Source organism: Platalea leucorodia, assembly GCF_965183815.1.
Source record: "Platalea leucorodia genome assembly, chromosome: 7".
Classification (NCBI taxonomy): domain Eukaryota; kingdom Metazoa; phylum Chordata; class Aves; order Pelecaniformes; family Threskiornithidae; genus Platalea; species Platalea leucorodia.
In genome coordinates, this window is record NC_138829.1 from 26449772 (window position 1) to 26475614 (window position 25843).

General features: G+C 48.6%; 1 protein-coding gene across 1 annotated transcript in view; it reads right to left on the bottom strand.

The window, feature by feature from the left end:
* FLVCR2 (FLVCR choline and putative heme transporter 2) overlaps positions 1-25843 on the bottom strand; it is a gene marked incomplete at its 5' end in the record, with an annotated part of 41987 nt that overhangs the window by 5900 nt on the left and 10244 nt on the right. Inside the window, 9 exons of the mRNA XM_082317126.1 lie at positions 3451-3548; positions 5802-5857; positions 6279-6390; positions 6865-6970; positions 7613-7723; positions 14703-14806; positions 15595-15662; positions 20520-20660; positions 21937-22078. Of these exons, the coding sequence (XP_082173252.1) occupies positions 3451-3548; positions 5802-5857; positions 6279-6390; positions 6865-6970; positions 7613-7723; positions 14703-14806; positions 15595-15662; positions 20520-20660; positions 21937-22078 (938 nt within the window). The remainder of the gene's footprint in view (positions 1-3450; positions 3549-5801; positions 5858-6278; positions 6391-6864; positions 6971-7612; positions 7724-14702; positions 14807-15594; positions 15663-20519; positions 20661-21936; positions 22079-25843) is intronic.

Genomic DNA, 25843 nt, shown 5'->3' on the forward strand with positions numbered 1-25843 from the left:
ACATGCCATGTGATGGCACTCAGGATGATCTGCTCCATAACCTTCCCCAGCACCGAGGTCAGGCTGACAGGCCTGCAGTTCCCCAGATCCTCCTTCCAGCCCTTCTTGTAGATCGGCATCAAATTTGCTAACCTCCAGTCAACTGGGAGCTGGACTATCAGCCAGGACCGCTGACAGATGATGCAAAGTGGCTTCGTGAGCACTTCTGCCAGCTCCCTCAGTACCCTTGCGTGGATCCCATCTGGCCCCATAGACCTGTGTGTGTCTACATGGTGTAGCATGTCACTATCCATTTCCCCTTGGATTATGGGGGCTTCATTCTGCTCCCTGTCCCTGTCTTTCAGCTCAGGGGGCTGGGTACCCAGAGAACAACTGGTCTGGCTATTAAAGACTGAGGCAAAGAAGGCATTAAGTACCTCAGCCTTTTCCTCGTCCTTTGTCATTATGTTTCCCCCCACATCCAATAAAGGATGAATATTCTCCTTAGCTCTCCTTTTGTTGCTAATGTATTCATAGAAACATTTTTTATTGTCTTTTATGGCAGTAGCCAGATTAAGTTCTAGTTGGGCATTGGCCCTTCTAAATTTCTCCCTGCATAACCTTATGACACCCTTGTAGTCCTCCTGAGTTGCCTGCCCCTTCTTCCAAAGGTCATAAACTCTCCTTTTTTTCCTGAGTTCCAGCCAAAGCTCTCTGTTCAGCCAGGCTGGTCTTGTCCCCTGCCAGCTCATCTGTTGGCACATGGGGATGGCCTGCTCCTGCACCTGCAAGATTTCCTTCTTGAAGAATGTCCAGCCTTTCCGGACTCCTTTGCTCTTCAGGACTGCCTCCCAAGGGACTCTTTCAATCAGGCTCCTAAACAGGCCGAAGTCTGCCCTCTGGAAGTCCAAGGTAGCAGTTCTGCTGACCCCCCTTCTCCTTACTTCTCCAAGAATTGAAAGCTCTGTCATTTTGTGATCACTATGCCCAAGACAGCCTCCAACCATCACATCACCCACCAGTCCTTCTCTGTTCGCAAACAAGAGGTCCAGCGCCTTCCCTAGTTGGCTTCCCTCACCAGCTGTGTCAGGAAGTTACCTTCCACACACTCCAGGAACCTCCTAGACTGTTTCTTCCCTGCTGTATTGTATTTCCAGCAGATATGTGGTAAGTTGAAGTCCCCCACAAGAACAAGGGCTAGCAATTGTGAGACTTCTCCCAGCTGCTTATAGAATATTTTATCTGCCTCTTCATCCTGTTTGGGTGGTCTATAACAGACTCCCACCATGATATCTGCATTGTTGGCCTTCCCCCTGATTCTTACCCATAAACATTCAACCCTATCGTCACCATCATTAAGCTCTAGATGGCCAAAACACTCTCTGACTTACAGGGCTACCCCACCGTGTCTCCTTCCTCGCCTATCCCTTCCGAAGAGTTTATAGCCATCCATTGCAGCACTCCAGTTGTGCGAGTCATCCCACCATGTTTCTGCGATGGCAACTATATCATAGTTTTCCTGCTGCACAATGGCTTCCAGCTCCTCCTGTTTGTTGCCCATGCTGCGTGCATTGGTGTAGATGCACTTCAGTTGGGCTATTGATGCTGCCACCTTTTGGGGGGAGAAGCCCTAATTCCTACGTGACCATTCTCAGGCGCTTCCATGGTTTCTAACACATCAATAAGCCCTGCGTCTTTGCTGCTGCATGGATCTCCATCCCCTACCTCCACTGAGATGGCAGATCAAAGGACCTTGCTAGCATACCGTCTCTCAAACACTGGCGTGCTGCCCCCAGGCTTATCTCTAGCAAGCCTGGTTTTATCCCTTTCCCCCTTCAAATCTAGTTTAAAGCTCTTTCAATGAGCCTTGCTAACTCCTGTCCAAGGATCCTTTCCCCCTTTGAGACAGGTCTGTCACCAGCAGGCCTGGTGTCGTGTAAACCAACCCATGATCAAAAAATCCAAAATTCTGCCAGTGACACCAGGCTTGGAGCCAGGTATTGATCTGCTGGCTCTTCCTGCTTATTCCCTCATCATTCCCTGCAACTGGAAGGGCAGAGGAGAACCCTACTTGTGCTCCTGATCCCTTAACCAGTCGGCCCAAGGCCCTGAAGTCTCTCTTGATTGCCCTCGGACTTCTTGTTGCAACTTCATAGCTGCCTACCTGAAAAATCAATAATGGATAATAATCTGAGGGCCATACCAGGGTAGGAAGCTTTCTCTTCACATCTTTAACCTGGGCCCCAGGGAGGCAGCAGACTTCCCTAAGTGGGTCAGGTCCACGTATTTGGCCTTCTGTTCCCTTCAGAAGGGAGGCTCCTATGACAATGACCCATCTTTCTTTTCTTTCTGGAAGCAGTTTTGACACAGGGCATATATAGAAACATGCCTGAGCCTCACAGTGTCTGTTTTGCAACTGGGATGTCAGTGGTAACACTGGCAATTGTACCAAGCTAGGTCTGCTAACAAAGGCAATGACAAACTTCAACCATCAAAAAAGTACCAGTATGCGCCAAGCAGGCTTGCCGAGCTCATGCAGCTACAGCTTCTCAACTACTTGGTCCCAAATCAACACCACACGTCTACCCTGCTAAAACTGCCACAGACTGGAGCGTGGAGACAGGTTTAGAAGCACTCACCCTGGAGTCAAATCTTTCCCTGCCTGTGGGACTCTTCCTCACGCTTGCAAAGCATGGCAGCTTCACATTCCCTGTAGCACACGCTCTAGTCTTAGCAGATTAAGGCTGTTTTCCCAGGACTCGCTCTGCTTTTGCCTGTTAGTCCTGTTGGCTGTGGCACTAAGCGATACACACACTCGATGAACACCTTAAAAAGCAAAGGGTAGCGTGGTTAACTTTGCAAATCAGCCAGTCAGTGCAAAGCAGAGGACAGTGAGTAATAAAGCATTACACTCCAAGCAACAGCTGAGAAAATGCCAAGTGCCACTGAGGTTCACAGATCAGCAAGTACAAAGCTTTACAATTTTCAGGCATTCTTATACCAAAAGGCACCAACCCAATGACTCTGTTATTGCTAGATGTTTTTAAACTGCCTTCCTGAAGTTGGCCATGTGCCCTGGCTGTGATTAAAGCCAACTCTTCTACAGGGTTCCTGATATCACTTCCAGCCAAGAATCTGGACTGTAAAAGTAATGTTTGAGAAGAGTCTCCAAATGCTTGCAGATCCTCTCCCCAATAACTTACTGACAGTTCAGTTCCCCATCTGCTCCAGCACCAGGCTTTGCCTTGCTGCACCTAGTTGAATCCCTATGCCCCTATCTGACGTGAGTCTGGTGGGATCTCCACTCTGTTCTTGAAAGCTGTCTTGTCTTTCCTCTCAGGTGGGTACCCGAGAAGGCCAGAAAGATTCTCGGTACTCTACAGCCATTGCTGTCACCCTAGAAGTGCCATTGGCTTGGTGCCTGTGCCACCCGTGAGCGTTCAGAGAAGCAGATTAGTGCAATTCTCCTACCTTTGTGTATGAGCTAGTGAGCAGGAATGGGAATTCATGGGGTTAGGGTTACAAGCTACAGTCCCATAATCCGTGATCTGATTGATGCCTTGGAGTCTCTGTAACAATAGCCACAAGTCACCATCCCAGAAAAGACAGAGGCAAGTAGGGAGGGAAACAGAAGGGGAAGGGATAAAAAAGAGGAACAGGCAAAGGAAGAAACCAGTAAAATCATCCAAGCATGTGTAAGGCAGCTGTGCCATGTAGAAAAGCTTCAGTACCTGACTCCATCAGAGCTCTGCACGAAGGCAGCACACAATGCCCAAGCCCAGCTGGCTGCTCCCCTGACTGAGGCATCCACGTTAGCACAGAACACCAGGTTCAGCCCACCTTCAGACAGTCGAGCACCTGGGGTTGTTTGTTAAGGTTGAGAAGTTCTTAGGTGTGCTCAGCCACGTGGAGGCCACATTTGGGGGTGTGGAGGGGTGTCCGTCATGACTTCCTCAGCAGGAAGGAGATGCCAGTAAAGTTTTTGGCTGACTGAGACCTGTTACCTCACACACATCCCTCTGGTTCTTACTGCTGTCACTTCTGGAGGCTTTTAGGATTACAGAAATGACACCTGTGCCACCTTTGCTCTGTTGTCAACACCCTCCCCGCTCCAGCAGCAAGCTCTTACAATTGTATTTATACTAAAAAGATGTATACTAAAAATGGCTTAAGCAGAAGTGTAAAATTCATCTGGTGAGAGAAGCGTCTGACAAAGGGAAAGGACCGTACTACTACTAGGCATCATGTTCACTGCCAAAGGACCTTGATATTTCCTGGACCTTCCACGTACGTGTTATGAATTAACTCACAGTGCCACCAGCACCTCTCATTTCAACCCTACTGCTTCAGGGCTTGCAGAGGATGGTTTGGCCTTACAATTCATCTTCTACCTTTGACTTCAGCACTGTTAAGCAAGGGATGCAAGCAGTTTATATCAAAACAGACTGGCCTTTACCCCAGCTCAGCTTAGCTGTGTTCCAGTTAGCCCCATTCATGCCAGGATTCTGGGAGACCAGTTGTCTTCTAGCTTGGTCCCATAGACCATGATGCTCACCACTGCTAAAATCAGCCAAAGTTGTAAGCCTCAGAGCAGAAAAAAAGCAGGAATTCTTTTTAAGTTATGACAATGGGGGGGGACTCCTTTACCCAAACTAGATAAATTTTACAGCCTTTCCCCACCCCGTCTAGTCTAAAATGATATGTGCAAGAACTACTCAAGGCAGCATCAATTCCCTTTACTTATCCTACCCCCTGCATTTGTGCTCAGATAGTTCAGTAAAAATAAATAAAAAATAAAAATAAAATAAAAATATAAAAGCATATATTTTTTAATTGAAATCCACCTTCCTGAGCAGCCAGTTGGAGCAGAGCTGCTTCTTGGACCTTCTGGTCTCTCTCCAGATCAGACTGGTTAGATTATCTGGAGGAAGGTAGCACTGTCTTCTGAAAAGAGCTGACTTGAGCCAGCAGAGAACTGAGCTTATGCACTTTGCTAGTCATGGTTGCTGATGGCTTCATGAATGTTGAGTGGACGTCTCTGATAACATCCTAGAAGAGGAGCCCAAAGCAATAAGGAAAAGAGCCTCAAACAACCACCAGTCCCCTCCCTTTCCCTGCAGGGAGAACTTCTAAGAGTATCCACTGCAATTAGTTCACCGGAGGCCCTCTCCCACATGCAAACAGCTGCATTTATTGCACTGCATGCCACAGGGACATCATACCCTGAGCTCTGGTGCTCACATATGAACTAGCAGCCTTGTCTGCAGCACTGCGCAAAGGGTGGGGAGCCAGGCTGATCCAGCCCTCATATGGGCTTTGCCACCTAGCTTCCTCCAGTCCCATACACTGAACCCCACTTGGCAGATGAGGACAGGTAATAAGAGGAATAACCTGCCTCCCTAGGGGCCTGGAATAATAGTTACCCAGCTCTAAACAAGGGCAAAGCACTGGAGGGCTCAGTGCATCATCAGGGGAGAGAAGCAAGCACAGCGCTGCCCTACATCTGTCCCTAGACAATAGGAAGATGTGTGAAGCCCTGCAGACTCACAGAGGGCCAGAATCTACAGATTCTGTGTGACATTAACAGTAAGCAAACAGCGGCCCCAGCTGCTAGCAGAGCTGGGATTACAGCCACCTGTCTAAAAATGCCAACAATGAGCTTCCCCACAGGCTGGGCAAGAAGTGGTGGGATAAAAGAAGAGAATTGCAGCTGCAATCATAACTCAGAAAGGGCCAGCCCCATTCCTAGAAAGGGGAGAGGCTGGGTGTTGTCCTGAGCTAATAGCAGAGGCACAGCAGGGATTGAAGGGGGGTTTACTCACTGTCTGTTCATTATCCAAATTGGCCTGCTGTCTTCGGAGATCAGCCTTAATGAATGCTGGGACAGAGGAAGGGAGAGAGATGTGAAGGCAGTTAAGTCACCATGCAGAGCCCAAATCAATTTCTCCAGGACTCAAAGGGGCAGCAGAAGCCCCAGAGGAGACATGAATGTATTACAAGGGAAACCGGTCTCCTGGATGAGGGAGAGCGCAATTCTGAAACAGGCAGGATAGAGGCTCCTTATTGCAGCATGTAGAAGGCACATCTTTGAGACCCCAGCCAGCAGCCAGGGCAAGAAGCCTTGGATCTTCTTTGTAACACAGACCAGATGCTTAAATAAGCACAGTAGCATTGCTATGGGACTGCTGTGTGGGTCCTGCCCTTTCCTTCAGGCACCACTACACAGAAAAGCCCTTCAATTCATATGCCAAGCCCAAGGGGAAGAGTCACAGCAGAGGAACACTGAAAAATTTAATTACCTGTCATAATGGTCCCCAGGAACAGGAAGGAACAAAGAAAGAGGTTTCCTGCCTTTGTCCCAAAGTGATCAATGATTTGTCCTTGGCCAATGGTGAAGGCGATACCAAAAATCTACAAACAAAGGCATTGTCAAGCTGTACTGTTATTATAAAGCAGCCCAAACAGCTTCACAGCTTTACTGAAGCATCAGAGCATACAGGTCAGCCAAGCTCTTGGCAGAGCGAGGCTAAAGTTTGGTTATAAACACATCCAGAGGCACCTCCTTGCAACTGATGGGAAGACAGGTGACCCTTAAGGCTGGAATCCCATTTCTCACTGAAGAAGAGCCAGGTCCTAGGCTGTTAGGAGCAATGTTGGAAAAGGCAAGGATGACTGGCATCCCGATGGATTGTCCTAAGCAGAAAGAGAATGGGTGCCACTAGAGAAATGCCATGAGGAACATCATTCAATAAGCCAGGTCCTAGGATGCTTAGATCTGCAGTACATTACAATGATCATGGACAAGAAATAGGAGTCAAGACTGGGAACTACAATTTAATCTCTCTGCCTATAAAGAGGCAAGCAAAGGGAAAACAGCACACCTACCTGTGCTGAGACATTAAGGAGCCCTGATGATGTTCCTTCTGATTCTGGGTATGTCAACTCTGCAGCAAACTCAAAGCCCAGGGGAAGGTATCCTGTCATGAAAAACCTGTAAAGAAACACACAGAAAGGAAGACTCAGCAACTGCCAGAAGGAAGACTGAAGAGGCACAGTGTAGCCCATATCCCTTTTGGGATGCTTCACTGACTGCACAGGATGTTTCCCCTAGCATTGTCACAGCCCAGGCAGCTGTCTGACTCCCTCACCATGGCACAGGTCTTCCTCCTACCCAGAAATACCTTTGCCCACAGCCTCAAGGCACAGAGCCAGGCCAGCAGGGAGCAGCTGGTTGCTACAAGAAGGAGGCATTAAAAGCAGTGTCTCCCACAAGTAAGTCTAAGGGGCATCATCCCAAGCACAGTCAAACAGCCACCCAGGCCCACATGCTTTTCATTCCTGCCCATTGGTCATCTATGGGTCTGTGGTACCACTCACTGCCCAAATGCTTTCACACTTGATTACCTGGAACATTTAAGGCAGCTGCAGCTGAGCAGGGCCATGCTAATGTCCCTGACTAATGAAACACATATGAGAGGCAGATGGGAAGAGCAGATCGTTTTGTCCTTAAACCACACAGGAGCCACCCACAGGCTATGGCTCTCCCCAATCCCTCCTGCGCCATGAGCTCTGCCTCCCTGCTCATCCTCTAGCAGCTCACATGTAGAGGAAAGCAGCCTGCACACAAACTTACCCCAGCATGCCTGCAGTCACAAACACCACCCAGAGGTGGCCTAGGCTCAGAGTGAAGGTGTAGGTTATCATTCCCACCAGAGACATGACATAGATGACTAGTGTTGTCTGTCTGCAAGGAAAAGCAGAGTCAGGGTTTTATTTAATCCAGTCCTCTTATTCTTTTCACCCACTTGGTATAGTTTGCACCACATGGTTAAAAAAAAAAAATTAAAAAGTTGAACAGGTCTCTGACACCCTTACCCCAGACAGAGGAACTGGACTGACAGAGAGCACAGAAGGGCCTGCACACACAGCAGGGCAGCAGGAGAAGCAAGAACAGGACCTAGGAATTTTCACATCCCTACCTCATGACCGGGAGCTTTGCTCCCTGTGGGGTCGGGGCATCACATCTGTAAGGAGGCACCTATGAGGCAGCCAAGAAGCTCAGATCCTACCATGGGCTGACAGGTCCCTGGTCATGCACTATGCATTCCTCTTGAAGGAGAGACCAAGACCCAAATAAAAAGATCATTAATCTTTCCTGGGCACCCTCTGTACTACCACCAGTTGGACACGTTTAGTTATAAGCAGGAGCTGAGGTAATTAAGCACTCCCAAGCAGGAAAGCAAAGGGAAGAGGTGACACAACACTGCTAACAGTGTTATGGGCCTGTATTTTTCAATGCTATCCAAAACACCTTTCATTGCTGCTCCTTTCTCTGTTTAAGCTTCCTACTGTACTTGGAGAGGTGACGTGCAAGCCAGGTTGCCCATACAGCTTCACCCTCAAGCCACAGCAGCATTTAACGGGACTAGTGCCAGTTCCATGGCCAACAGCGGCTGAACCACAAGCTCTCGTCTCTGGGCAGAGGGGACAGAGACCCTGTGCCCACGAAGCATGCTAGGCAGATCCTTGGAACAGCCATATCTGCAGCCTGGCCACACTGAGCAACATCAGTGGGCTCAGTACTGCGAGACACACGCAGCAGCCCAGGCTGGCTTTACCAGAACTGAAACATTAGCAATTGTCCTCCCTGACTAGACACCAAGGAAACTCTTCCGATATCCAAAAAAAAAAAAAAACAAAAAAAACCCAAAAAAGAACAAACAAGTGTCTCTTTCCAGTACAGGAGGTAGTAAGTAGCCCTTCGCAGTATGTAATTTTGGGAAGGAAGAAAGGAAAGGTAAATCCTTTACCTGACTGAAATTCCACCAGGCTCTTGAAAGGAGAACAGTTACCAGAGTTGACAAAAGATTAACGTTTTGGGCATTGTCTTTTAGGAAAAAGTTAAATGTGTAACTGTAAGCTACTGCACTTTCTATAAATTTTAGTCTTAATCCATTAAAGAATGTGTTTGGTATCAGTTCCTAGAATTCTGCTAAAGAAACTAAACCTCAAACTGTTTTTTACTTTTTTTTTTTCCTTTTTAATGCAAATGACCACCACCAAAAATCCAACCCCAAACGGGCAGCCAGTATTATATTGCATGACAAAATGTTTCCAGTACGCTGGCTTACTACAGCTAAAACCAGAATGTTCCAGCTAAGGTTCTGTCCTCCCTCACTGTTGGCAGTGATTTAAGTCAGCGGGTTTCACGCTCCTGCATCACTTCTTATCCAAATACAGGCTTGAGAAGCTAATTTCAGACTTCAACTATCAAGCCATGCTTACAGAGGTTCACCAGACACATTTAACGCTCTGAAAGTCTAAACAACTTTTTGCTGTGACAAGTAACTTTGTTTAATGTCAAAGGATTAGGCAAATCCGTTAACCTCCGATGCTATGTCATTTCTAGAATATGTTCTTTCCAATGCTTTCATGGAGGAAAAAAGTCACCTGTGAAGGCAGCATAAAGGAGCTGCTTACTTCTGCTATAACCCATTATAGAGAGGTGCTACATGGCCGGCACACAGCCTGGAGGCTGAAGAAGGAAAAGAGATGAAGGACTGACAGAGGAGTTAGAGAGCAGCCCCAGGAAAACTAAAGAGAATCATCGAACGGTTTGGGTTGGAAGGGACCTTGAAGATCAGCTAGTTCAAGAAGCAGGTAAAAGCCTTTCTCTGCTGAATACAGGGTTCCTCAGATATCTCCTGCGAGTTCTTATGCCTCCCATCTCTCGAAAAGCAGCCATGGACTGCGCTGACTAGGAAAGGCGTTGAAGGCTAGAATTACAGCTCCTTGGGCTGCATGGACCAAGTTTGAACTGGGTGCTCCTTCCATAAACAGGAGCCTCCAAACTACACAGCAGTCAGTGCTAAAACACAGCACAGGCCTCCAAGAGGTGGCTGTGACACTAAGAAGCTTAGTCTCAGCCAGCAGGGACACTTGGCGCATGGAGGGGTTTTTTCTTCCTACAGCCGGTTTTGGTCTCAGTGCAGAGCTCTCAGGATAGTCCCACAAAATCTCACCCAGTTTCCTAGGCTTCAGGTTCAAGTGTTCTAAGTAGTCTGTATCTGATTCACTCTGTCGTGACAGTTGTCCTCAGCTGCGCTTTGCTCCTCATCTCCAGGCAAAGATGATGAATGAGTTAGTGACCAGATGCGGTCAGGACTTTGTTTCGCATTGATGCTATGATGTCATTAGTCAAGCTGCAAGAAAGAAGTTCCCAGAACATACAGCTCCGCACTGAGAACTAGAGCACGCAGGCTCAGAGAAGCAGGCAGCTCTTGCAGGTTAAAGCCAGTGGTGTTCTCCATTGGAACTGCAGAAGTAAGTGGGGGACAAAATGGAGAAAACTGTTCCATTTTGCCATGGGTACCACACCTACCGCACATTAGCTGGCTCAAGGACGATCAGCTTTCCTCACTGACCTGCCTCCCTGAATCATCAGGCTCCAGCAGGACAAAATGAATTGTCAGACCCTTGTGAAAGAACAAGGCTGCAGGCTTGGCGCGCTGTGGAAATCACACACCAGGGAGCACCCTGAAGCCATGCATTGAGCGGCTGCCTGCCCAACACGGTCCCTAACTGGGACTTGAACAGACAGCCCTGAACGCAACTCCTGCTGCAGGGAACAGCCTCAAGCACACAGGCGGACTTCTACTAAACCAGACTTTAGCAAGACCCTGCTCCCCTGAGCATACCACTGATGACAAAAAAGGAGATTGAGTTAGTGCCCAGCAGTCCAGTCAAGACCCAAAAATTTGCAAACAAAGGGTTTAGTTGAGACACAGGTAGATACTGGTGCATAGGGAAACAAAGAAACCCCTGGGGAAAAGACCCCGAGGCAGGGCGTTTCTCAGGAAGTGGCCTTTGTCACCATGTTCACTAGAGGACAAGAAGAATGCTCTGTGGCCCTAGGGGCACCAGGGCATGGAATAATGCCAATTTTTGCTTTATAAGCCTCTTATCATAGCCATAAATATTTTATGGGAGAGATAAAAACCCAAAGGAGGAGCAGATTCACAGAGGACATTCACAGAGCATCCCAATGTTTTTAGCAACCTGTTCTCATGATGGCCCTACATGGACTGATGTTGTCTGGAACAGGTACAGCCAGTCTCCTTGAAAGGCTGTCCAGTACAGTGAGTGCAGGCTGGAAGTTACACATCCTGCTGCATCACCTCCAGATAACTGGGGTTAACCTACCTCTGTGCTCTGGGGCGTGGGAAGGAGGCCCAGCGCACCGATGTGGAAGCCGTGCCATGAAGGCACCAGCTGCCAAGTCTCTGTGGCAGAGCCAGAGGGAGATCTGTGGAGGAGCTGACACGCTTGTCACTTAGGTGAACCTAAGCTGCCCTGACATTCATCTGCCTTCCCAGCCACATTCCCTACTGTTTTGAAGAGGCAGATTAAAGAGCTCACACAAGAGGCTGTGAGAAAAGAAAGACTTCAGGGGAAAAAAGCCAGCCAGGGCCAGCACTAGCAGGGAACAGGACTGAAATGGAGAGCCCAACTCCTGCCGTTCAGCCAACTCCAGATGAAGCTCTAGAGCAAGGAACGGGCATGGCCCGGCCCAGCCCAGCAATGTCTCACAAGGTCACCAGACTCACAGGGGATCAGAGCTGCAAAAACACTAGAGTCAAGCAACATCTGGAGCAACAAATGAACAAGGGGTGGGGGGGAGGCCACAGCCACGTGCCACAGCTTTAGCGGCTCACTGGGATGTTGTGTGCAGCTCCAGAGCGCTCTGCTGTACAGACTGGGATGACAGATGGCCTCCACAGGCTTTGCCATGAGGACAGCCTTGTCCAGGCTGCACAAGACCCTGAACAAAGGCCTTGTCCCTATACTCCCAGAAGGATCTCACTGTTGAAGACACTGAGGTATCAGATGCTGGAGAAAGGAAGAACTGGAGAGGGCTGGTTTGGTTTTCACCGCCCCCTCATCCTTCAACACTCAGTTTTATGCCACTTTCTTCCTGTATGAAGGTCACAAAAAAGGACAGCCTTGGTAAATTATTTATATAAGAGATATGGCAGGACAGGGTGAAGGCATATCCACTACACAAGGACTAACCTGGAAAAGGGCTACAACAAGAAGACCCAAATTGCAGGCCAGGCTAGGCTGAGAGAGCATTCACCTTTCAGTGGAAGAAACCCAAGCGCCCCATTCTCCAATATCCAAGTCTTTCCTCCCTCCCCCAAACTCTAATGAACTTTAGGCCTGAACAGACCTAAGTTTAAAACACTACTTGGGGTCCTCCGCCTAATCAATGGAGAGAGATGGATATTTCTGTCATCTTGCCTTACAGAAATGCTGCGATAGCAGCAGAGCGCGCTGTCTGGAACCAGCTGGACCCGAGGGCCATGTGAACACTGCCCATAAAAGCAAAGCAGGGCCAAAGAGAAGTGCTGATTAATCCAGTCCCCAAACCCCCGATTCTGAGCCAGACTTCCCTACAAATACCAATACACCCAGCAGCCTCCAGGTGTCACAACCCCATCTCTCCTCTGAGCCAGAAACCTGAAAGATATACATGGAGCCCCATTTAACTTGATGTCAAATCGTGTTCTTCCGAAGAGGTGGGCTGTTCTCAACAAGCCATACCGCCAGAGGCAGCCCCAGTTCTGGGACCGCTCGCTCATCACAACGTAACTCACGTATTTGTATGGGCCAAATCTGCGCCTGCTAATTCCAAAAATAAGAACAGTGCAGGGGCTGCTGCAGGGACTTGCCTGCCAAATAAAAGCAAGAATGCAAGGCCATTTGGTGCCTGAGCACGACAGATGGGGAAAGCCTGACTTAGCACAGCCTCACCCTTTCAAGGAACTGCTGATGGGACAGTAAAGATCAAATACGCATATAGAGCTCTGCAATTCCTTCTGCTATTAACCTCCCCCTGCTCCCCTCAATCACAGCTGGATCCCATTCATTTGCTTTCCTCTCTCCAAGCTGACTAAAAAAAGGACTTGACATCTTTCCTTCCTGATTTTCATGTGCTTACCATTTCGTTCCTGACACTATCTGAGCAGCGGAGGGAAGGGGGAGGGTGCTTACCTAGAACATCTGGCATCTTGACAGTTTTTTTAAATAGACTTTTAAATGGGGCTAAATAAAGACTCTGTAGCACTCAGAAAAATTTTGCTAGTTCCACAGAAACCCACTTTGTAGGCTGCAATGGAGAACAAATTCTTAGCAGTGTTTTTCCTCACCTAAGGCTAAATCTATCCCCAGATAGTCCCTGGAGTCTGTAGGATAAATTCCATGGGTTGCGTGGATAGCCCCTATTTTTCTGCACTTTCAGCCAGCTCTGCCCACCTACGTGGTCCCTCCAAGCAAGCAGGGGCTGTGAAACAAATCCAGGATTTTTTTTTTTTCCCCTCTCTCCCATTCTGCCAAATTTCAAGTCCCAGCTCTGTCTGGTGAGCCACAAAACTCTTCAGCCTTCGTGCTGCAACCTAGCTGCACTTAGGGAGAAGCAGGAAGACCATCCACCCTAGCAGTGCCAGTTGAGGCTACCTTACCACTAGCCCAGGGTCGGAAAGAGACACAAGTTACATTGCACAGTAAGCTAGTGCAGTTCATAACAGCTGTGCTTCTATTTCCCAGGACTGCCAAATGAGAACTACTCAGTGGCACACAATGATCCAGAAACAGCGACAAGTGACCTGCCAGTCTCTGTATTAGTCATCTGCTCCTCTTTCCCAGCACCCCCAGGAGTCCCCAGCTACCATTCTTTCTTGCTAGAGAAGCCCATTTCCTCTCCATTTTTGACCCCTGTACTTGACAGCTAGGGCCAGAGGCCACTTCAGATGCTGCAAGCCCACAGCTAGCCAGATTCATCTAAGCTGCCCACAATAAGAACGTGCTTTTCTGGCCCAAGACACCAGGCAGGATGGCAGTGGGACTCCCCCAGGTGAAAATCTGCTGCAAGGAAAAGAACTCTGAAGTTGCCTTCAGCTCATCACCCGCACATCACCAGTAAAGCCCCTTCTCACCCAGCCTGCTCAGACAACAGGTTATAGCACAGTTCTCACAGCCAGCAGGGAAACTGAAAAGCTGACTACACAGACCCCAATGTAAGACAGGAGAGGAACTCTGCATCCCCCGGGACACCCTACAGAGGTCTGTCAGTGAGATCTGAGTTCCTGAGGACTGGGAGCTGCAGGACACCCAAAGACTCTTAGCTGTCCCTTTGCAGATGGCAGGGTATGCGGGCCAGATCTGCCTTCCCAACCCACCAGGCAGCAAACCCAGAATCATCCACCCGCAACCCCAGTACCCCTTATGCCTGCCCTAAATACAGCAACGCACCCTCACACAATGCCCCTAGGCACTGGATTCAATGCGCCTTTCATTAAGTCAGACAAAGATTCACAGAAGCTGGTTTGTAAGGGCTGAGAAATGGTCTGGTACAGTCTTGACTCTGCTTGTGCCAAGAGCTCTCTCATCCCTGACACAGCAGCTGCTGGGCCATCTCATCCTCTCCCTATGCCTCCCTAGGGACCACTAGAACCAGACCTTGTACGGGCCCAGTGCAGACTAACACACAGCTTCAAACTTCACTTTAGACTAACCGGATTTTGAAGAACCATATTTTTTTCCTACAAACCCTCCCAATGATTCCATCCCCGGACTGCTGAGTTGCAACTGCACAGGATTGCTCCTTGCACAGTATGGGGGAAGAGCAAAGTCACTAGGGGCACAGAGGCAAACAAGGGACTTACTTGTACATTTTGGTTCTGTCCAACCAGATGCCGGAGATCAGAGCCCCAACCATCCCCGACAGTATAATGGTGAGTCCAATCCTGCCAGCATTCACCTCCTCCCCCTGTGGTGAGACACACACACACTCACACAAACGCAGGAGCCAAGTCATAGCCCACAAGAAGCAAAATGCAGAGAACCCAGAGAGGAAGAGACACCGCAGTTCACGTCCCATACCTGTCTTCTGCTGGTAACACACTAACCAGAACTAGGCTTTGCAAGAACACTTTTGAGCCCAGTATGAGCCAATGCAGTGCCCTATTCTGGCCCATGAAGAACAGTGGTTTGGCACTTCTCTCTGAGCCAGCCGAGAGAAAAAGGTGATCACTTGCCAGCGTGAACAGAGACTCAGAGGAGTCAGCATAAACCCTATGAAGCTTGCTGCCTGGTGTTAGGATTTGGGCCAGATCGACCAGGAAATATCGGGACCCACTAAGGCAGCATGGAAAGGAGCTCTCTGGCACGCAGCCCCAGCAGTAAGCTCTGCAGTACCTCAGCTACTGAGGCACTCCACCCTTCTGCCACCAGACCACAAGTATGGGCAGCCTCCTGGTACAGATGTCCCGGTAGAAATCACTGCCAGGAACAGGGCGGAGGCAATTGCTGGAAGAATTCCTCAGAAGAAAATGCTGTCATTTAGGGTGTAAAGGAACTGTCTTTGCTAGAGCTCGCCAGCTTTTGCATGGGGTGGTGTAAAGAACTAAAGGAACCAATGCTCTCCTGCCAGCCAGCCAACTTGTGCCAGAGACAGCCAGAAGTGCTGTGGCATTGCATTTCTCACAGACTCTCCTTTGGCAGCCAGCGCCGGACAACAGCAAGCATCAGAAGGCCATGAGGGTTGGATGCACTTACTGGGTAGTGATGGATCACCACGCGGTTCAGCAGAGTGGACAGGGCGTAGAAGCAACCTGTATTCAGACCTGAGAGGGGGATAAAAATGCAGCACATTCAGAGCTTGCTACTCTCCTGCTGGGTAGTGAAAGGGTAGAAATCCAAAGAGAGAGATTTTTGGGAGCAGCAATCCATAACAAGGCTGCCAAGTCTCAGGAGAGCCAGCCGGACCGGCTAGGCATAGGTTACTGAAAGAAATGCAGACCAAGGACAGCCAGATCTCAGCATGCAGGAGGAAGCAGCCTGCAGTTTCAGGATGGTTCTTACCTTAGCAGCTAGAGGAAGGGCTGTGCACATTTCTGGTACTGAAAAGTCTTACAAGCCCTTCATAGGGTCTCAGCCCTCCCTCACAGCCAGATCCATCTTTAGCATTGGAGTTTCCTCCTCCCTCCAGCCAAGGTAAAATACTAGAAAAGCACCTGTCTCAGCATCACACCTTTAACAAGGACCTGGGATCCAATTAACACCAGCGCCATTGACCCGTGTGGTTTCCTCCCAGAGAAGAGCCTGACAGCACTCTCTCTGCTGAAAGCCAGTAAAAAACATCCTCTCCAAGCCAAGAAACACCAGAAGGCAAGTACAAGCAGAGCCAATGGTGAAGCACAGACAGCACTTCCCCCAGGCACCTGGTGTGTGTGTCTGCATGGGAAAAGTCTTGCATTTTAAAAGATATCACTGAAGCCTGAAAAAAAAAAAACCAACTGTGAAAGTAATTGTCTTTCTGAAAGGGAAGTTAGATTAACTGTTACAGGCATCAGCCACCTGGTGAAGGTTTCTCAGTATCACCCAAGGTGAGAATGGAAACCGTTGGGGTGATACTGGTCAAGCCCTATTCAGACACTCTGTTCTAGCTTGCATGCAACTCTGGTTGAGTTAAACACCTTCCCAAAGGGCAAAAAAAACCCAAGAGCTTTGCTGGTAATAGACAAGAACATCCACATGGGCGCTGGACCAGCAGTACTGCAACGGCTACACTCTCACCTTGGGCGATACTGAGAAACCTTCCCCAGGTGGATGAGGTCTGTAACAGCCAGCACAACTTTCTTCTCAGAAAGTCATTTACATTTGCAGTTAGTTTCTCTTCAAGGCTTCAGTGATCCTGATGGGGGGAGGGATGGCGACACAGATTTCACCACTGCAGCTCACACATCTATAGGCTCCATAAGGAGGCATGGGTTGAAAAACTCTGGCACAGATGCCTGAAATCCTGACAGAACAGATACGTGTCAAGTTCCCACTTCCTACTTTTCCTCTTTCAGCCTCAGCTAAAAGCAGAAACATTGCAACACACGATACAGAAGCGCAGTCTAGCAGGCAGAGCTTTGACAAAGGGAACAAAACCCTCAGCTCCCCTAATCCTGAAGTCTTCCAGCTCCCCTGATCCTGAAGTACTCAGCAATCCTGCGCCTAGCCCACTCCTCCACTGGGACACTGGATACCCGTTGCCCTACGCAGCTCATGAAGCGCTCTGAGGAGCCACAAGATTGGCAGCTGGAGTGGACATCACCCTTCCTTCACACACCATCTCTGACAACGTTAAGCAGAGCTCACTCCACAGCTTCATGGCACAGAGAACAGATGAAGAATCTTATGCAAGTGATGCCAAATAAGCCAATTGCCTGTGACAATGCTCCCTGCTCCAAAATCATGTGTCAAGAGGTTACAGGAGAGGCTAGTAAGCTGAGTGTCATGCTTTTTAGGCAGGAAGAATCCACCCAATCCTTTCCAAGAGTTACTCAGAAAAGCTGGGAACTCCAGCAGGGACAGCAGCCAGAGAGGGAGAACAATTGGAGATCCCACAGCAAGGAGGCGCCCTCCAGCCTTGAAAGCTGGCTCTTTGCAACACCTGGCTATGGCAAAACAGCCCACAAGAGCCTAATTCAGCTTCATCCTATCTCCACCACTGGAGCACCCTGCTCACGAGGGGACACCACAAACTGCAGTGCCAGGACATGGGAGTGTGGCAGATCAGCACCATCCCTCTACCCTCTACTGCTTCACTTCAAAGCTGGGCATAAACATAGACCAGTCATTTGTATACTCTGCTTCTCACCTAGCCAAGAGGACAGCAGCCTTGTGGGGACAGCCAGACGCTGCTCTGGTAGCTGATGCTGTCACTACACCAGCTTCACAGCAGCCCTGTGATGCATGCAATTTCCAAGAGAGAGAAGAGCCCCTGCTCCCAAGCTGGGCAGAAAGCGATGCAGAGTTGGCAGCAACACTTGGCACCGGAGTCAGGCAAAATATTCTAAGAATCAAGACAATGTGCTGAATTTGCATTTGTGAGGGCTGGCAAAAGTTGTAGGCATTTCATATGTCACAGTTGCTCAATGAAGTTTCTCTGTGAATTACAGCTGTTTGAATGCCCATAAAACAGGCAAGGGTTGTTTCCAATGGGGCAGCGCCCATTTGCCCACACAGATGAGGAAAGCCAGAACTGTCCTGCTGGGAGCAGGACATCTGAAGGTCCAGCCCCACCTGATTCATTAGCTAGTTACCATGGTTTTCTTGTAATGTGCTGTACAAAGAACATTTTTGAGACCTCACAGTGTCTCCTCTATTTTACAGAGGCCAGAAAGGGGAAGTTTATTGCTTATGGCTCCAAAATGAGCCCTTATTAAGCCTCAGACTAGAACCGAAGTCTTCTATAGCTAAGCAGCCTATTCCCTACATGCCAGACTATTGGTCTCCCTCTTCTTCACCCTTGTCATCTTCCAGGACAATGGTTCCTTATGCAGATCTCACTGGCCTGCCTCCTCCTCACTGCCCCATCACCTTTCCAAATGCTGATTCTTTGGGGCTGTCTCATCACTCCCACTTTACCAGCCTTTCCCAGGCTTTCCCAGCTTTTTCCTGCCTACTGCCTCCCAGTAGCAACATGCAGTTGCAGTGGCTCTCCAGTGCAGAGCCCCACTCAATAAACTGAGAGTTGCTTAATGCCCAGTCCATGTTATGCCTCAGCTGTACAGAAGCAACGTCAGCAGCCTCTGGGAAAAGGCTGTCTGAGGGTTTTCCTGAAAAACAGTCCACTAGCACTAACATAGTCGCAGTGCCACCAATGTTTCCAGCACTGCAAGTCTTACCACAGGAAAGGAGTTGGCAGCTGCTGGTAATATCAAGACCTTAGAGGTCTGCAGACCTGTTCTGACCTGGTATCATGTAAGGGCTCCCATTATTTCTACAGCCAAGGGATATGAACAAGCAGCAGGTTTCCCCCTCTCTCCCCTGACACACACTATGCTAATACGAAAGCTAAGAGAGGCTGCAGATATCTGTGTGTTAGCTAGGGAGGATGACTCAGTTGCACTCATGTGACTGCAGATGTCTTAAATCTTGGCCAACATAACTTTTGACTTGAGTAGGAAAAACTGTCCCCATTTTAAAGCCAGACTGCTTAAAAAAAAAAAGTTTCACTGCATAGTTCCCTCTCTGAGTAACAGTCATCATCTCAAGTCAAGCTGGAGACTGACATGAGGCTGACACAGAGAGGAACACAACAAATGCACAGACCAGCAGGAAGAGAGACTGAATTATGAGCCACTGAACAGCCTTTCCACGTCGTTTGTGACTGCCAGAAGGGAATTATCCCAGGAAGGTCAGATTCTAAACATGCTCTTCATACTGAGAGCCCTCCTCTCTCCTGTAGGACTTGTTTATGCCTATTAGAACAAATGCTTTCCCCTTTCTTTTCCCTGAAGAGTAAGTGCAGAGCAGATGACACAATCCAACTTTTAGACACAGTCTGCCTGACAGTTTTTTCTATCTCCACTTTCTGAGAGGACATCATGTACTGTGGAGAGAAAAAAAAAACAAACAAAAAAAAACCAAAAAACTCCCAAACAAAACAAACAAACAAACAAAAAAACCCAGCAGCTGCAATGCAAACCAGCAGAGCTTAAGGGCGATCTGAGAGGGGCATTTCTAGAAGACTACTGCACTGAGAAGGGAGAAGAGATTTCAACAACTCCAAAGACCATTAGCACCCTCAGCAGGTACAAAGCCACCATCTCACTCTCTCCAACCTGGCTACTCATCCACCAGGTCCTTTAGGCACAACTGCTGGCAGAGCAGCAGAACTTCCAGCACTATTTAACTTTCTCCCTTGAGGAGCTTCCACAGCAAGCTGGTAGGAAGCGAGGACAGAACTCCCTGCAGACTAGCTGGCTACAGTACCTCCTATTATGCAGCCAGGCATAGACCGCAATGGCCTTTCTGCTAAAGAGAAAAATACTTTTCCGTATGACAATTCAGCATCAGGAACAGATTCAACACATCATGCTGCCCTCAGAGAAACAAACCAAGACTGATGAAGAGAAGCAAGCAGCAAACCCAGTGTGTAAGGACAGATGGCAAAAGAAGATGTGCTCTAATCCTTCCTTCCATTTGCTTCATAGGGACTTGCCAAGGAAGCTGACGCAGTCTGCACATCTGCGTGCTCCACGTGACCTCCACTGGGACGCCTGGCAGCCATACCTTTGCCTTGGGAAAAGACTTTCACTCAGTGCTGTGACTTGCACTCAGACACAGCTCCATATATTTCTTAGGTAAGCACTTAGATTAGTTCATTGCAAGTAACTAACTGAATAGAAGACAACAGGATAAGGAAATCCGCTGAACAGAAAACAGCCAAAGACTGGGAGAACAGTAGCAGGGGCATATTGTCCTCTGTGTGCTCGCCTTGCTTTTCTTCTTCCCTAGGCATTTGCCTGTAACCACTGCTGGAGATTACTGGGCTAGAAGGACTCCTGGTCTGTGGCAGCACAGCTATCCTTATGCTCCCCTAAAACAACTCAGGCCAGTTACTGCCCCAGCAGAGCACGGAGAGGGAGGGAGAAGCTAAGCATGTCTAGCAGTGATAACTGCACAGAAGAAAGGCCAAACCTTACCATAAGTGACCATAAGCAGCAAAAAGTTGGCATTGCGGAGGAGACGGAGGATTGATTGCACGTAGGAATACTCCTCTGTCAGTCTTGACTGGATCAAGGCCTGAGCTCGGCTCGGAGGGTGCGGGGGCTTCTCCTTGAAGACTGAAACCAGACACAAAGTACACCTGTTTGTAACGGAGCAATCAGGGAGCCTGAGCACACACTGTGGGTAGAGCCATTTGAGGGATGGCAGAGGGGCTAGTAAAACCAAGTGTACAAAACACACCATTGTCCTTAAGCTTTGATCTCCATGCATGAACTTATTCAGGAACAGAAGAGAACAAGGTCTCTCCAACAATAATTCCTGTCACTGGGGAAACACCTTGCCTTCAATTAGCTTTTTGTGTATGGAGTGTCTGCAGCAACAAAAGAGTTCTCAGGACTAATAATGCCTTTGTCTCCAGGAGGACAGCCAGCCAGCTGCAAGTGTTGTGTGGAGTTACAAATGCAAAAGTGGAATGGTAAAAGCCAGCTGGCAAAGGTGGCCTGGTGCCCTGCAGTGCCCAGGGCCTAGGGAGCAATGACCTATGCCAGGTTTTATTTCAGGCCTGGCAGTTCTTAGGCTGGCCAAGCCATCTGCTGTCCCTAACTAGCGTTAAAGTAGCATCCAGAAATCCCGGTTGCCAGTGACACTGCTGTACCAGGCGCTAGACAGCCATTTTTGTACCTTGTCTATTCCCTGCCCCACATTCTTTAACATCTACATCTGATTCAGCTACCAGGCAACATGAACAAGCTGGCAAGAAGGGCCTATAAAAAAAAAAAAAAATTACATGGAGTTCAGCAGACAAGCTCTGCTCTCTAGTGAGCATGCCAATCATTCATGCTAAAGATCTGGCTTCCACTTCACATGTTAAGGAGGGGAATTGCACCTCTGGTGTCCTGCTACTGCCCTTAATACTTCCTTCTCTCCACTCACAATTGGCTACCTTTTTGTCTCCTGGGAGCAGCTTGTTCCTGTGATGCCATATAACGTGCCTCTTTCTCCCTACCCTTAAGAGGTAGTCAGGTCCACGACATAACCCAAGGCCCAGCACCCTGTTTGCAAGTAAGATGACTGTGAACCTTGGAAGATATCTGTTGGCTTTTAAAGGACTTACTCAGGGGGTAAGCCAGGGTTTTATTACGCAGGCAATCAAAGGATGAAATGAACAATTTGGCAGGCTCACTCACAACCTCTTGTACTCCCTTCTACATGTGCTGTTCATCAAGGGCTCGAAGGTGCATGATATGGTATTACATGACCCTGTCAGCTGCGTGCTAGGACACATCCCCAGATGACTTCCCCGGCCCATTTCCTAGCACACAGGCCCCTCACACACACAGGCTGATCTTTTCAGACCCACCTGGTTTCATGTGCACACTCCCACCTCCTTACCTATGACGACCAGGATGAATAGGGCTGTTGCCATGCCTGCAGTCATGAAGAACATGATGCTGATATGGTAAGCCAGCTTCTCCACATCTTCCACATTGGGAACCAGAACTGGAGGGACCAGAAAGCCCACAGCAATGCCGAGCTGAGCAGGAGAGAGAGGGGACACACAGAGGTGTGACATGGAACCACAACGCTGCCACCACCCCACAGCTCAGCCCCCTGGTGCCCAGTAAGGGCTCAACTGAGCCTAATCCAATTTCACAACTGAGGTGAAAATCTTCTTTACCACCCAACAACTAAGAGATAAAAGTCAGCTTCCTATTGCAGCTAGGCCATAAAAGAGGTCCCCCCACTGCACTCCCAACTGTCAGGATATTCAAGGCAAGGTTTTACGATAGAATTGAGCAGAATAAATACCTGCGTCCATCGAAGTGGAGGTCTTGCTTCCCCGTCCTCCCCCATGCATGTATGTTCCTGTCCTCAAACACATCCCACTCTTTATCTTGCACCTGCTCTGGTACTGGCCTGATCACCCGATAATCCAATTTTGATCATTAAAAATGGCAAGACTGTCAAAACCCACCACAATTCTTTGCTGGGTTAATGAGTCGAACCACTTTATTTTCCAGCCAGACAAGCGCAAGGGCTGAGACAGAAACCTGCCCACTCCTAACGAGTGAGATATTAATCTGGCTCAGCCACTTTATGACACTGTTTCCTAATGAATCCCCTCCCAAGACAAGACTCACCCTATGACCACTAGAAGAACCTAGAAAAACATCAAGGTTGAGAGTGAAGGAAGTGCTGACGGCACATATTCTAAACATCAAGGTTGTGTGATGGGGCTTGGCAACTGCCCCTGGATAAAACGCTTGGTTCTGAAGGGCTGCAAGAAGAAACCCCTGCAGCTCTGGCCTCTACTGCACCAAGAGCCCCACGTGTCAAGCTGAGGAGCTCCTGCAGTGCAGGCACACACTTGTGAAGTGTGAAGTGAAGTGAAGACATTAGGGCTTTTTACTCCACAGCTATTTCTCCAGGACAGCAACAGGGACCTGTAGTGGCGCAGGCTTTGCCACACTGATAAGTGGGACTGACAGTGGCACAGACCTTCAGTGTCACCCTCAAATGGAAGAGAGAAGAAATAGCTGCTTTGGTGCTTAGGAGTACACTCTTCACTTCATAAAGTGGGAGCAAAAGCGCACTCAGCCCATTCGTGAGAACTCTAAACACAAGAGGAGCCTACAAGAGCCACTTTTTTCCCCACTTTGTGTTTCACTGTTTGTGGCTGTGTTTCAATCACTGTTTGGTTCCCAAGCACTGTGTCTTTACCTGTTCCCCTGGCCCTTCTCAGCACTTGCAGCCCTCTCAGACATCAGAAAAAGAGTCATGCTCACGCTCAGCTCTCATTCTTATTCTCCTCCTTCCTTGAAACAGAGATTTCCAGTCTCTTTTGCAGGGTGTACTATTTGCCTGGAGACAGGAAAGCGCTAACAGTAGCAGAACAGTGCTAAGTGAACCAATACAGACTATCAGCATAAAAAAATCCCACCCACAGTGGTTATTCATGCTACACCAATACAGCCTCTATAGACCCACTGCCCTCATCACACTAAGAGAGGCAGTAGAAGTATGCAAATCATGGAAATAAGGATATAGTCAAATTAAGCCTATTGCATTTACTGTTTCCTTATAGGAAACATTAGGTTGATAGGAATCAACTAGCACCGCCATGACCTGTTGTCCCAGGATAATAGACTCGAGAGGATACTGTCATGCCTCACTGACGACTGAACAGCAGCAAAACAGCACCACTACCCAACCGCTGCCCTAAAGAAGGATTCTGCAGTGCTCGATGTCTTCATAGTTCTCAGAAAGGGTCTATTACGCTACAGGTATGGAAAGCAAGGACTAAGAAAGGTGAGGACTATGCTGCCCATAAAGCACATCCAAGCATGTCCGTATACAGAGCAGAATGACCCAGGAGCCCTGTAACCCAGGCATGAGCTCAGACGTGTTGCCTGGACTGCCTTTAGCAAAAACTCCTTCTGCTTTCTGCATGCTTTCTCTGTCATATCTCCATATTTCTGGGATGCAGATGGACTCATTTTGGAAGACCCACTCACTGGCCAGGATCAAGATCACAGAACAAACACATTTCAGGTGCCATATCTAGTAGTTGGGATAAAAACCAGCTTGTGCCATCCAGCCCCAGAAAACTCTCCACAAACTCCCTCCTCCTCCATCCAGCCGGTGGATTTTTGAGACAGGAAAAACGCTTATGTTTCAAACAGAGCTATCTGCTAGACTCAGACACCCTGTTTAGCTTACAGACAAGTAACTTTCAACCATGTCTGGCCAAAATTTTCCTGTGTCAAACAGTGCCCTCCATTGGGACCTGGAATAGCCTGGGTCAGGATCAGCAACAGGCATTTGTGCCGAGTTCATTCTTGGTGCTGGGACATCACAGGGAGCCAGTGGGAAGAGTCACCAAGAGATTACAGATGTGCCCCACCAGTTTAGGGCACTGTCAGGAATGAGAACATTCAGGGGCTGGTTAAATGGACTGATGATAGACACAAGTTGTGCTGTCCCAGATAGCAAGTCAAGGACTGAAAGAGCTTAGGAGGAAACTTAAGAGACCATTAGGAGGGCTAAACCTTCCTAACACCCACATGGCACAGTCAGCCTCTGACACAGGACTAAACTTGCCAAAGCTCAACTTTGTTCAGACATGGCCTATCCCCAGCCTCTTGTCACAGACTCACATCTGCTGTTCTCCTCTGCACGGCCCGCTGACCCCTGAGCCTCACTGGCTACTGGCAAGCACAAATATCAGCTGGCCTAGAGGCTTCAAGCTCTGATCTTCATTAAATTGCATGCCTTCCTCTTCTCTGCACAAGGCAAACAAGCCTGCAGCTGCACAGAAAAGGCAACTGCACCAAACACAGATGCTCACAGAGATCGCTCCTAGAGGGCAGAAGCCTGTTTGTCTCTGCAGCATGTTTATTTTGCCCGGCTTGTGGCCAAAGTACAGGCCTGTGGCTCCAGCATGCCGGCTCAGCCCGGGACACAGCCTCACTGGGCTTCACTCCTATCTCCTTAGCACTCCCAAGGGTTCAAGCTTCAAGGAAAAGACTCTCAACATTTCTCCTTTCCATTTGAGGGAAGAGTCCTGCTAGCTCTTACACATCACGTCTCACGTGTGCCCCTCCACCCTTTACCAAATAAGGTCCATAAGCACCTTCCTGGAAATTGCTCCTTTGTCTTATCACCGTTTCATTCTTGGAAGAACTGGGCTGGATTCCTGTGCTAGGTGCTTCTTGGCTTCCTGCTCTCTGCAATCATGTGCTAGTCCCACAAGATGCTGAACAGCAGCAAAACAAGAACAGAAAAGGAAGAGAGATCCCTGCTTTGTTCGGACCTCTGACATAAGTTTCTCCAGGACCACAGTCAAGATTCATTCTTTTCAGATCTCCCTCTATCTTCTCCTTCCTGAAAAAGCATCTCTCTGACATACCTAGCAGAGAGGGTATTGAGAACCTGTTTTGCAAGTTGTTCAGAAATCCTTTACTGGGAAGTCCTATATTCATCACTTACCCAATGGGACGCAGACTTACTCAGCTTTCTCGGACACTGCTGTTGTCTTTTCAGAAGACCTGAACAATTTTTCTAATCATAAATGGATGTTTTGTCCTCTCTCTTCCCCTCCCAAAAAAGGAACCACTTTTATCCACTAGGAGTTTGTTAAACCTTTGAGAAGGACTAGGTGGTAGAAGGGGAAAAAAAAATCCCAGCAATCGTAGCAATAGGAGCTACATTTTCAGAGCAACTGATGTTATTAATCCTATGAAGATCAGGCCCCTTGACTTGACTAAAACTGAAGATTTCCTGGAGGATACTCACAGAC